Source organism: Anas platyrhynchos, chromosome 4 (assembly GCF_047663525.1).
Source record: "Anas platyrhynchos isolate ZD024472 breed Pekin duck chromosome 4, IASCAAS_PekinDuck_T2T, whole genome shotgun sequence".
Taxonomy (NCBI): Eukaryota; Metazoa; Chordata; class Aves; order Anseriformes; family Anatidae; genus Anas; species Anas platyrhynchos.
The window spans coordinates 45,188,834-45,201,637 of NC_092590.1; the positions used below are offsets into that span (position 1 = coordinate 45,188,834).

The 12,804-nt window shown below is 38.8% G+C and overlaps 1 protein-coding gene across 1 annotated transcript in view; it reads right to left on the reverse strand.

The window, feature by feature from the left end:
* Window positions 1-12,804, reverse strand: part of FAT4 (FAT atypical cadherin 4) — a 143,029-nt gene that overhangs the window by 26,530 nt on the left and 103,695 nt on the right. Inside the window, exons 8-9 of the mRNA XM_027456795.3 lie at window positions 9,469-9,719; window positions 2,252-6,601 (exon numbers count right to left, since the gene is read on the reverse strand). Coding sequence (XP_027312596.3) covers window positions 2,252-6,601; window positions 9,469-9,719 — 4,601 coding nt within the window. The remainder of the gene's footprint in view (window positions 1-2,251; window positions 6,602-9,468; window positions 9,720-12,804) is intronic.

The following is a 12,804-nucleotide window of genomic DNA, read 5'->3' on the forward strand; positions in this document are numbered from 1 at the left end:
CTGTAATGAGCACAGCTGTTGTAACCTGGGCTGCCCCAGGGTATCTGAGATGCAGAAATACACTTTAGAAGAGGTAATGGAAGCTTTATTGTATCTTCTCTAGTTAAGCTCTTTATTGTGTCTCTAAAAATTGGCCATAATCAACAATTAACATTGTTCAGACCTTTCTTAAAGAACGTACTCAGACAAAAACATTTTATTTTCTTTTGCTTTTATTTGCTTAGGGTGCTCTAAGCACAATAGAAATGTCTGAATGAGGCAACCCTGTACCTAAATAAAGTTTAATTGTAAATTGTGTTTTTTATTTGTGTCTGTTTTCTATGCACACAATGAACAGATTATAGAAAGACCATACTGCAACTTGAATTTTATCCAAAGGTTATGCACAAAAAGGCTGAAGCCTTGCAGCAGTACACCCATTTTGCAACTGGAGTGTTTCACTGCAGTAGTGAGACAGGCTAGATGCAACCTTGCACAAAGATCCAACTGCAAAGTCCCTGTCTCTTTTTTGCATGAGAAACTGTCATTCAGAAATTATAATTACAGACTGGAAGTTCATCCCCTGATCAAATCTTTTTGAGGGTGATCTCAATTTCTCTTGAAGATCTGTTGACAGAAGAGAGATCTCCACTGACTACAGCAGGAACCTATGTGCCTCTCCCACAGCCATAGCCACCTACTAATGTGGCTCAGACACCTGAAGGCTGATGAGGGGAATACCACCAGAATATATGACAGACTGTATCAGCTTATAAAGTGGTTATTTTTCTAGAGAAAGTATATATGATTCACATATGGTAGAAAAGACATTTGAATTTTTTAATGTTTTTTTTTTTTTTTTCCTTGAATGTGCCTCACATTCAATGCTAATAGCTAAAGTATTGCACAACTTTCTAATACACACAAGAACCACAGATGGAGGAAGACCCAAGCAGACAAAGACTATGCCAGAAAAAAAAAAAAAAACAACAATTATGTATATGAACTTAAGTTTACAGGCTACTTGGCGTAGGGCTGTTTTCCCAAATCTCACCCTAAGCAATAAATGAAGACTAAGGCTGGAAGGCAGTCATGCTAGAATAATTTCAAGCAGGCAAATTCAGCAGGCCAAAGTTCTGATGGTATAATTACTCATGACAACCAAGTAGTTTTCTTCTGCTAGAAAAGGACTTACTGTATTTTCATCCAACCCCTAACACTATATATGTTACAGTGACTTTAGTGGTTTAAGATAATTTGCAATCTCAATCTGTTGATACTTATCTTAAAATAACTGAAAGCATCCAGAACCCTTACATGAGGAGCCAGGAATTTAATTTAATATAATTTAATTAATAAATGTGCTCTTTGATGACTGCAAATGAAATACACGTAGTTTCCACATGACACTATACACTAGAGCCTTGTTACCATGAAAGCCAAGTCTGCTTTTCTAGGAATAATATGTAACAAATATTAGAGAAAAAATACTCAGAAGAGGTAGGAATGCTGAAGCCATTTCTGTTATTATATATATATATATATATATATATATATATATATATATGTGTATGTATGCATATATGAATGTTTGATCATATTGCCTGAGTTTTGTTTTCTTTCCCATATCCTTCATCTGTTTTCTGTCTTGTACAACTGTAAGCAATTTGGGGCAGAGGCTGATTTTCTTGCTTGGAACACTTCTAACAGACTCAAAATACACTACAGTATGTGTAACAATAACAAGAACAGAAAAAGTCGTATTTAAGCATTGGAAATGATTTCTACATATTTAATAAATTAAAATAGCTCTTGAAAAATCCTTCTGCCCTAATACAAATCAGGTAAGTGAGATCTGCTGGAGGACAGAGCTAAAATGAAATAACCATAGAATCATTTAAATTGGAAAAGACCTCTAAGATCATCTGGTCTAACCTTTAACCTAGCACTGCCTACTTCATTATTAAACCATGTCACTAAGCTCTACATCTACACATTTTTTGAAGACCTCTAGGGATGGTGACTCAACCACTTCTCTGGGTAGCCTGTTCCAATACTTCACAACCCCTTTCAGTAAAGAAATTATACTGCAGGCACCTCGTCTTCTCAGTTTTCATAACTACAAATACTTTCTTCTGCATGACCTCTTCACCTATTGGAAATGCACATACTCAGATAATTGCAGCTGGAATTTATCATGGGCTAAAAAGGAATGTTTCTGCCCTTTTTCTAAGTCTTCTTCGCTATAATATGAAAAGAAGTGAAAGCATACCTGTATATCCAGTTTTGCAAACGCAATTGAAGCTTCCGGGGAAGTTCTGGCAGGCAGCACCATTTTTACACGGGTTGGAAAGGCACTCGTTGACGTCCCTCTCACAGGCCATGCCGGTGAAACCCTCTGGGCAACTGCAGGAGAAGCCCCCCACCAAATTGTGACAAGTCCCATCATTGTGGCAGGGGGACGGGAGGCACTCGTCAATGTCGGTCTCGCACAGGCTCCCCTCATATCCTGGCATGCACCTGCACACGAAGGACCGGAGGGGCTCGTTGGCTACGATGATGACGGGGACACTCTCGTGGGTCCTCAGAGCCGGGCTCACAGCCAACCTCCTCGCACAGCTCCCTCCATTCTGGCATGGGTTCTGCAGGCATGAGTCGTGATCCACAGACTCGACCCGCACCCCGCTCTGGCGGAAGAGGATGTCTTTGATGCTCTCGAAGAAGGTGGCCACACCGCTGGGATTCACGTACTGGTTGCCACTGCGTTTGACAGCTGCCATGAGGAAGGTCTGGTTGCTCTCCTCGTATAGCCCGTAGAGCTGCACGGCCGTGCCCAGCCCTGTCAGCTGTGAGCTGGCAATTCGCAGGAAGTGCAGATAGTGGTTTGTCAGGAAATCCCGCACGGTGTGGATGCTCAAGCGGAGGAGGATGCTGTTGTCAATGGTGGCATTACTGAAGCCCGCAAAGAAAATCCGGACGCTGCTCGTGACAGCACCGTGCAACCCATCGTTGCTGAGGACGGCCAGGTCAAACACTCCATCCGTGGACCTTGCCTGCGAGTGCAGCTCACAGGTGCCCCCAGGAATACTGAAGAGGCTGGTGACTCCTGAGGTGAGGGAACACTGAAAGCTGTCTAGCACATCTGGATCCTGTGGCTTTACATTGCCCAAAATTCCACCTGGGAAGAGGTTGCCATAATAGTGAACAAAGATTTCTACCGTTCTGGGCTGAGACGGGTTGTCGTTTTGGTCTATTACCTTTATCTGCACAGTTCCTGTGGAAGACATCTGAGGAACCCCAGAGTCTCTTGTAATCACCGACAGGTAGAAATCGCTGATTTGCTCCCTGTCAATCTCCCTTGTTGTAGTCAGAACACCAGTGGTGCTAAGGCTGAAGTAACTGGTTGCAGGGCCAGTGCTGAGCAGGTAGTATGTGAAAGGACCTTGGTTTGGAGGGAGATCAGGATCTGATGACTGAAGCGTCATCACGAGAGTTCCTGCACGATTATTCTCCATGACTTCTCCTTGGCTGGTGGACAAGGTGGGGCCATTATCATTGATATCTTCCAAGGTTACCAATAAAGAGGCACTGCCTGTAGCAGATGGCGTTCCTGAATCAATGGCCAGCACGGACAGATTGTACACAGGCAGCGTTTCTCGATCCAGTTCTGCAGTGACAGTGACCTGTCCTGTCTGAGGGTTGATGGAAAAGGCACTGTTGTTGTTGCCAGACCCAATGAAATAGGAAAACCTGCTCCAGCTAGGGACAGAATCTGAATCAAAGGCACTTACAAATGTGACATGGGTGCCTGGAGGAACACCCTCGCTGATTTGTATGTTGTAGGTTGCTAAAGTGAAAACAGGGGGATCATTGGCATCCAGTACAGTAATATTAACTGTTACTTCATCTATATCCGCACCACGAATGCTTCCAAGATTTTTTGCAAGAACTTTCAAAGAGATTCGTTCTTCTTTTTCTCTGTCAAGAGGTCCTGAAACATAGATCTGGCCACTTTTCTCATCTATCTGGAAGCCTTTCTTTCTGCTGTTGCCAAAGATAAGGTAATGGACTTCTCCATCAGTTCCCATATCACGATCACTTGCAAAAACTTCACCTACAATGGTACCTTGGGGGGCCGCCTCTGAAACTTCAAAATAATAAAGCTTGGACACAAAACGGGGCACATATTCATTTGTCCCTTCTAACTGGATGTTGACACTAGCAAAGCTGCACCTCTCTTCATCTGGAACATTAAAAGCCTTTACTGTTAAATGATAACTTTGCTTTGTTTCATAATCTAAAAACCCCTGGGTGGTGATTGTCCCTGTATTGGGGTCGATGACAAAGAGGTCACTATCTGAGGACTGAATAGCATATGCAATCACAGCATTAGGTCCAGAATCAGCATCAGTGGCATTTAAACGAATAACAGTTGTCCCACTCGGGGCATTTTCTAATACGTTGGGAAAGTAGTCCTCAGGGCTGAATGCTGGAGAATTATCATTCACATCAATGACATTAATGGTGACACTGCAGTAGCCTGTTCTGGACACCCATCCTCCATCTGTGGCAGTAACAACTAGCTCATGCTTTTGGTGTAACTCAAAATCGAGAGGTTTGGCTAGTGTCAGTGTACCAGTAGTTGTGTTAATAGCAAAGGTGCCAGCCTCATTTCCAGAGGAAATGTTGTATCTGATTAACCCATTCATGGCGGCATCTCTGTCCCTGGCTGAAACCGTCCTGACCACTGTTCCAACAGAGTGACTCTCCGGGATAGTGACACTCATGCGGCTTTGAGAAAACTCAGGTGTATGGTAATTTTCCTCTGTTACAACTATTTCAACAGCTACCTCAGATGAGAGTGGCGGATTACCTTTATCCTTTGCTTTTACTTTAAATAGAAAATTCTTGTTCAAATCAGCCATTAGTGAAGATGACACAGAAATCCAGCCCGTACTCCTGTCCAGTCTGAATTTATTAGTTTTGCTTTCATCAGAAACAAAGTATTCCACTTCAGAATTCAAACCAAAGTCTTTGTCATCCACTGCAGTAACTTTAATTAAGTTTGTGCCAACTCTCACGTTCTTAGTAACAGGTGTAAAATATTTAGGAGCGAGGAACAGCGGTGCATTGTCATTGCTGTCTACTATGTTAATCGTAACGGTTGTCTCACTCAGCAGCGGAGGACTGCCTCGGTCTGAAGAAGTAACTATGAAGCTGTGCCTATTAATGTTGACATTGCTTGAACCACTCGAGTTTTGGTACCTTAAATATTGCTTGTTGAAAATTACCCCGGTGGTTGCGTTGATCCGGAAGAACTCAGACTGGGATTTTATGAAGTAGAAGACTTGACCATTAGATCCTTCATCGGGATCAGTGGCTGAAACCTGGGTGACCTTCAACCCAATCCCAGGTAGCTCGGGACACTCCAAGTAATAGGATGGCTTTGTAAACCGTGGGGCATTATCATTAACATCTGTGACAAATATGGTGACATCCGTACTCACTGTCCAGCCAGAGTCATGTGCAGAGACTCTGATTCTGTAGCGATCTGTGTCCTCCCTGTTTAGTGGTCTGCTAACTGTAATATCCCCAGTGCTTGGATTTATGATAAATGGGAGACTGGTATCCCTTATGGAGTACCTGCTGATGGCATTCACACCGATGTCTTCATCTGAAGTTGTGACTCGGGTTACTGTAAAACCCAGAGGTGCGTTTTCAGGCACAGAAGCACTGAATATCTGGGAAAACCTCGGGGCATTATCATTTTCATCCAAAATATTAATGATAACTTTGACAGTTGTGCTCTGGACGGGGGTGCCTTTATCTGAAGCCTTTATGGTTAGTGTGTATTGAGACAATTTCTCCCTGTCCAAGGGCCTGACACTTCTGATCTCACCAGTGGCTCGATTGATACTGAAACTATTTTCTGTATTACCCTCGATTATTTCATAATTTAACTGTCCATTAACACCACTGTCCTTATCAACAGCAGCCACCGTCAGTATCTTCCGTGGGGACAGGTTCTCCACTACTTCAGCAATGAAGGGATCTTGCTCAAACTCCGGTGCGTTATCATTGACATCTACCACTGTTACTTCCAATTTCTTATAAGAGGAAAAAGGAGGAAAGCCTGTATCTCTGGCCTCAATCCAAACCACGTATTTCTGTATGGCTTCAAAATCCAAAGCCTGACCGACAGAAAGCTGTCCTGTTACCTGATCGACCAGGAAGGTGTTGCCCAGGTTACCACTGGCGATATAGTAGGACAAGGAGCCTCCTCTGGCTGAAGACCCAGAAACAGTGGTGACAAGTGTACCGACTACTTGGTTTTCAGGAAATGTGAAAGTCTCCTGTTCGGCTTGAACATGTGGAAATTCTTCTCTGTTCACAAATCTCACAGTGACTGTTGTTGAATCTGTTTTGGGGTACCGGCCGCCATCCCTCACATGGACAGAAATGGTGACTTCAGACTCTCCTGCCAGTGCATTAGAAGCTAGGATTGCCCCTCTCTCTGGATCAATATGGAATTTCTCAGAGTTTTTCCCCACAAGGGAATAATGGAGCTCAGCATTGGAGCCAGCATCAGCATCGGTGACAGTCACTGCAAATACAAATGAGCCTGAAATGGAGAACAGAGACAAGTCAGTTTATTAATAAATGCGTGATTGTGGAAAATGAGATACCAGCTTTTCTCTTGGAAACACTTGTGAGGGTAACCCTTCTGATATTCTTCCTGGAGAAGCATGCTCTTTCTTACACTGCTCTGAAAACAAACTGCTTCACAAAATCTTAAGTTCAACAAGCTGAGTTTGTGAGCCCACAAAACATGCATGCAGCCATAAAATGTAGGTCTGAAAACTAGGTCACTGCATTCAGGGAAATGTCAGTATGGATGTCAGTGTCTGTGCATACATCTGCACTGGCAACTGGACCTACAATTTTTTGGAAGTCTAGCATCCTATTTCTAGAACATTTACATTGCAAAAGCCATAAATCAAGTGAGACTGAATGGGATTTTGATTTTTTTGAGTTACTCGTCATATATTTATTCATGTAAGAAACAAAACAACAACAACAACAAAGAATTTTCTGCAATTCAACAACTATTAAGTGAACAGGCAGCACCACTGGATATTTATTTACGTAATGTCTCACCTTCCCTTGCAACCTTTTCTTCCTATTTCCCAGATATTCCTCCTTTGTCTCCAATAGCCTCACACATCTGATTTTTAAGAGTATTGAGATGACAATAACTAATGGGACCACATTTTTAAAATCATGCTGATCATCACACAGGAATGAGGGTGCTAAGTCACATAGAAATAATAATAAGAAGAAAACTCTAGTGCAATAACATCAATATGTTCACATTTATGTTTCCCAATAAGCTTCACTGTACAGGCACCTTATTAGCATCTCTATTTGCAAGAAGTTTCCTTTTGCACTTGAGTTTATAGATTCAATACATGGCAGATCTTTTCAAATTTGATACTGTCCTACCAATTTGCAGAACACTCTGTTGATGTTTTACTAGTACTTAAATTTAGAAAAAAATAACTATTATGTATAAAAAACAATGTTGTTTTCAACCTCTTAAGGCAAAATCAGTTACACACAGGAATTACTTTGGCAGTGTCTCCTTAAAACTATACTTGATGTCACTATCTGTCATGTGCAATGATATGTACTCCATAGGGAGGAATATTTAGACAAATGCAGTATTCAAATTCTTGTGAGAAATGAGATAGAAAAAAATAGATTTTTGCTTCATTTAAAAAATTGTACTATTAATTACTATTATTAGTTTCTCTTTTTAGTCTTGATTAAAAAATGTTGACAAATTAAGCTTTGTTTTCTTTCAAACCATACACTACATATTCTGATTGGAATAAAAGCAAAATTCTCATACAAATTTTGAGGCTTTGGTGGTGTGATCTTATTCTTTTCTTTTCTTTTTTTTTTTTTAAAGCTACATTGCAATGAAATGTTTTTTTTTTTTTTGTTTTTTTTTCCCTAATGGATGCTATGCCTGGTAGTAAAATCACTGTCAACAGCCTTTCAAACTAATTTGAAAAGATATCAACATTTCCTTTTAATGAAAGTAAGCTATCAAATAAAGAATTGGTGCCTGTATCTCAAGCTTTTTGCTAAGTGAAAAACAGTAAAAATGGCTTAAGTGTTCTATGCACTTTTAGTTATAAGGGGTCTCATACAAAAAGTGTCCAAAACCATTGTTGCCTGAATACATCAGTTAAACATATGTATGCTCCTCATAATCACATTTAAGGAAACAACCCAGAAAGAACCATACAAAGGCACTGTGCCCTATTCTGGATAAACAAAGATTCACCAATGCAATAATCATATACTCCCATTATGCTGTTCTGGAAACAGGGAAGAAATAAAAACAAATTCATTCTTCCATAAAAAGGAGAAGTATTTGCAATTGTTTAAAATTTAGAAAGACAACCCCAAGACAAAGAAATAAGCTTTTTTAATTTTTCTTTTAAAGGAAAATTTGTTTTGTAAACCATTTGTCTTGGACTGCTCTCTGTAAGAATCACATATGTATGCAATGGATGCAAATGCATGTGAAAATGGACAGAACTGCTGGCTTCTACAATCAACCGCTACAACTGCAGTTTGGTGAATCTGTGGTAATACCGTAATCATCTTTACAAACCTTTTACTGTTTTGGGACAGCAGAAGTTTTAATATCAGTTTATTTTAAATCTTAGAAAAATCTTAGTATCAGAATCATTCAGTATATTCTCCCTATCTCCCTACAAATGCATATGTTCTCCTCTTTCCCCTTTTAATGCCAATTTTGTAAATAGAAAATATTAGTATTTTAGACTTACTCATTTCTAGTTTCTTTATTTATCAAGCTTGTTTAAACATAAACTGAAACAGGAATTAATGTCTGCATTGAGCGAAGTAACTGTAACTTAGGAGCACGTTCAACAAAAGCAGGGTTGCTGCTTGGCTTTACTTTTACATTACTTCACCACTTGGCTCAATGAAAAGCAACATAATTAACATCCAAGACAGAAGATATGGAAGGCTTTTCAGAAGATGTTGATGAAATCCTCTTTAAGAATTACTCAAGGCTGCCAAAAAATATCTACATGCAGGAGGTGACTTTAAGAGGAAAAAAAGGCTACTGCCTTCGTAACCGTAACAAAGCAATTAAATTTGATCACCTGTTTGCCTACCAGATTGAAAGCTGGGTGCTCATTTATACTATGTCCTCTTTATATAACAAGAGTACAAATGGGACTGGATGGAAGGAACAAACTAAAAAAAAAATGTTAAAATGCAGGTCATATATTTTGCCTTGTATTCATGCCTGTGCAACACAAATATAAAACCTAGAAAATAGCTTCAGAGGAATATCTCAGAAACATTTCTTGTGGCATAGCTTTGCATTCAGTAATATAGTTATGCAATCTGAAGTATCCTAAGCACTGCCACCTATCAGGTTACCTGAAGTGGTAGGCGATGGGACATGGGTGACATAGGGATGGTGTTGAAATTTGGGAGGATTGTCATTCACATCAGCAACAGCAACGAGCACACTGGTGGAACTGGAGAGAGGCCTGGGATGGCCCCCGTCACTTGCCACCACCACCAAAGTGTAGTTCTCTCTCGTCTCTCGATCGAGTAGGGCGCTGGTGATGATCTGTCCTGTTGATGGGTTGATTGTGAATTGAGAATTGCCACCAGTAAGCCTATAGCTGTTTGAAAGAAAAAAAAATGAGAAAAAAAAATTCAATTAGTATTTCATAATGCAGGCTGCTGCCTCAGGATAATAACAATTTTTTATACTGTTCAGACCACCATGCTGATGGACATTGACATAAAGATTTTCTTCTGCCTATCCATCTGTCTTCACTTTTTTTCTCTTCCATATTTTGAGACCTCTCAGAAATGGCATTTCTGGGGATTTCCAAATGCACTTGCTTAACACTGATAGATTTCTAATAAATGAGGAGTAGACTGAGCCTTTATACGTTTGGAGACACAGCTGGGCATTCTCTCAAAATTGCAAGTGGCCTGCTAGAGGCAGCCTCTAGTACTGATTTCCTTGGGCTAATGCATTAAGTGTTACTCCAAAGGACTGACATTTCTTAACTGAAACTGCAGAATACAATTAGAAATAATACTACTTTCTAAAATAAAAGGATGACTTTTACAAAAGTAATATGAGAGTTTGTAATTTGTAGTTTCCTGATACTGAGCAAAGTTTTGCTATTCAAGATTTCAATTATAATTTATAATAATTCATAATAAATCAAAGTAAATCAGTAACTGCAAAACTATGCTAATAGCAACTAATCATGAGAGAGTGTGCAAAAATGTGGTAAGAACGGATTTTGTGCTTACTGTACCTCGTTGTACTGCACTTCTGGCTTGTTAGCACAGTGAATTTGTCCTTGCTTTTTGAATGCTTACCCATCTTCTGTTAGTACAGAACGAATCTCAAAGGCACCTGGAGCACTAGGTTGTATTTTTAAAGGTAACTGGTTAACATTAAATTTCTGTTAATTCAGAAAATGGGTTTTCTACAAAACACAGGAAACAAAAGCTGACTAAAATGAACAACTCTCATATCCCATATCTCATATTACAGCCCCTACAATTATGATTAGCATTGCTTCTTCAGAGAAGCCTGTTATGGCACAGTAGCAACTTTTCTGAAGTACACAATTATATAAAATATTCAGAAGAAAACTACTGTTATGAAAGAGAGTAATATTCACATCTTCAACTTTTCAAAATCAAAACATGCTATGACAGAAATAATAACACAGGCCAGAAGCTTTTCCTAGAGGATTGATAGCCAGCCTGTGTAATAGGCTGTGGCAACCTCTCATGCTCAGTCATTAATCTCTACAGAATGCCAGGAGCATATTTTAATTGCTTAATTATGATTCAATACGATGGCCATATGTAATTATTCTCCAGCCAAAGAAAAGTGCATCTAGGGTGTAAGAAATGTGCACAAAGCTTAAAGCACCACTTAAATCTCTCTAAATGCCGGCAGCACGGATACATTTCATCTGTGTTTTTCAGTGTTTTAACATTGTGTGAGACAGTCTCTCTCTCATGTACTTCCACGTACGAAGAATGGCTCAAGCATTACTGTTGGAAAGGCACTGTGAGAGACATTAAAAAAAAATACGTTTGCCATGGGATATTCTGAGTTATAGCTGAGTATAACTTCACACCAATTAAATTGACAATGCAAGTGTCTGTATTTAAAATAAAAAATTCCAAACGAAGCCAAAAGATGAAAACTTGAAACTGTAATCATGGCAACTAGTATACCAGGAAACTGACTGAAGTGCTTAAAATCCGAACTTTTGACTGTGCTGACCCTTCTTATCTATACTGCCTTCAACGATACTATTCAAGCATGCATTACCATTAACAACCTCATCAGCTCCTTGTAATGACTTCACAGGTTATCACCAGAAATAAGAGGAAAAAGAGTTGGCATATATTGATATGTTACAGTTTTGCAGAAGATTAGCTACTTTTTGCATAATGAAGTTCATTTTTTGACTTTATATGAAAATCTTAACATGGAATTGTATATCCCATCTATGGAAATCAAAGATTTGATTTTGGAATGGGGTCTAATAAGACTGTGAAGGAATTTTTGAGTGCTCAGCACTTCTGACAAGAAGGGCTTATGTATTCTGGTCCCTCTATCTTTTGTTAGTTCCGTAATACCAGTCATATTTTAAGATTTGCATTATTCTAAACACTGAACCTGGACAAGTTCTGTCAAAGAAAAACAAAGTATGTTTCTGAGTCAAAAAAGTGCAAAACAAAACCTCAAAACAGTCTTAAAATAGCTTCTTACAAAAAAAAAATGTTTTAATCAACTATTCTGCTATGAGGTATTGAGTAAGTGACTAAAGACTAATAGCAGAAATATCAAAGCAATTCAAACATAGTAAAGAAATCTGAGAGCACTCTGATAATTTTTGGTTACGGGATGAAATCATTATAATCATTCATGATTTGTATGGAATTCTTTTTTCTAAAGAAGCTTTCCAGAAATAGTTTCTCTGAGTGAGAGTGAAATGGATTAAAAGCTTCATTGTTTCACAATTTAATAAATGGAAATTTTGGACACTTTTCAAATATTTAAAGATGCCAAGACATAAAGTTCCTATTTATGGCTTGTAGCTATTTGAAAGAAAATATTGCAGTATTTTATATACACTTGCTTCATTATAACATAATTCTGTTTTATTTCCTTTTTTTTTTTTTTTATGAGCACAGTTATATTCCTACACACTTTGAAGAATGAATAGAAATTGCAAATAAATAAGCTACTTTTATATTTTATTTTTTTTTTTTTAAGTTTGGAAACAGGCATGGGTGTTTACATTAACAACAGTTAATTTTGAAGAGATAACCTACATGTTCTTGTGATTTAATAACTAATTAGAATCTGATTGGTATTCCATTACCAATAAATCTGTCCTCAGTGGATAATTTTTACCTTGTCACTGCCACTTAGCATCTTCATTACTCTTGCCTGTGAACTAGCAATGGCCAGTGTTCAGCCCAGTGGCCAGTTAATTACAAGTCCTCAGTCCTAAATGCTATGCTAAATATAATGTTAAAGCTTTAAAAAGGCTAATAAAAATGACGGCAGTCAGTAACGCAGAATAATCACAGCCTATGTCATATTTCTTTAGTCAAAGAATGTATATGGAAGTACTGCCTGCTTAATTTCTTAATCCATTTATTATATTAGTTTGAGTTGTTTGTTTGTTTGTTTGTTTGTTTTTGTCTATTCTT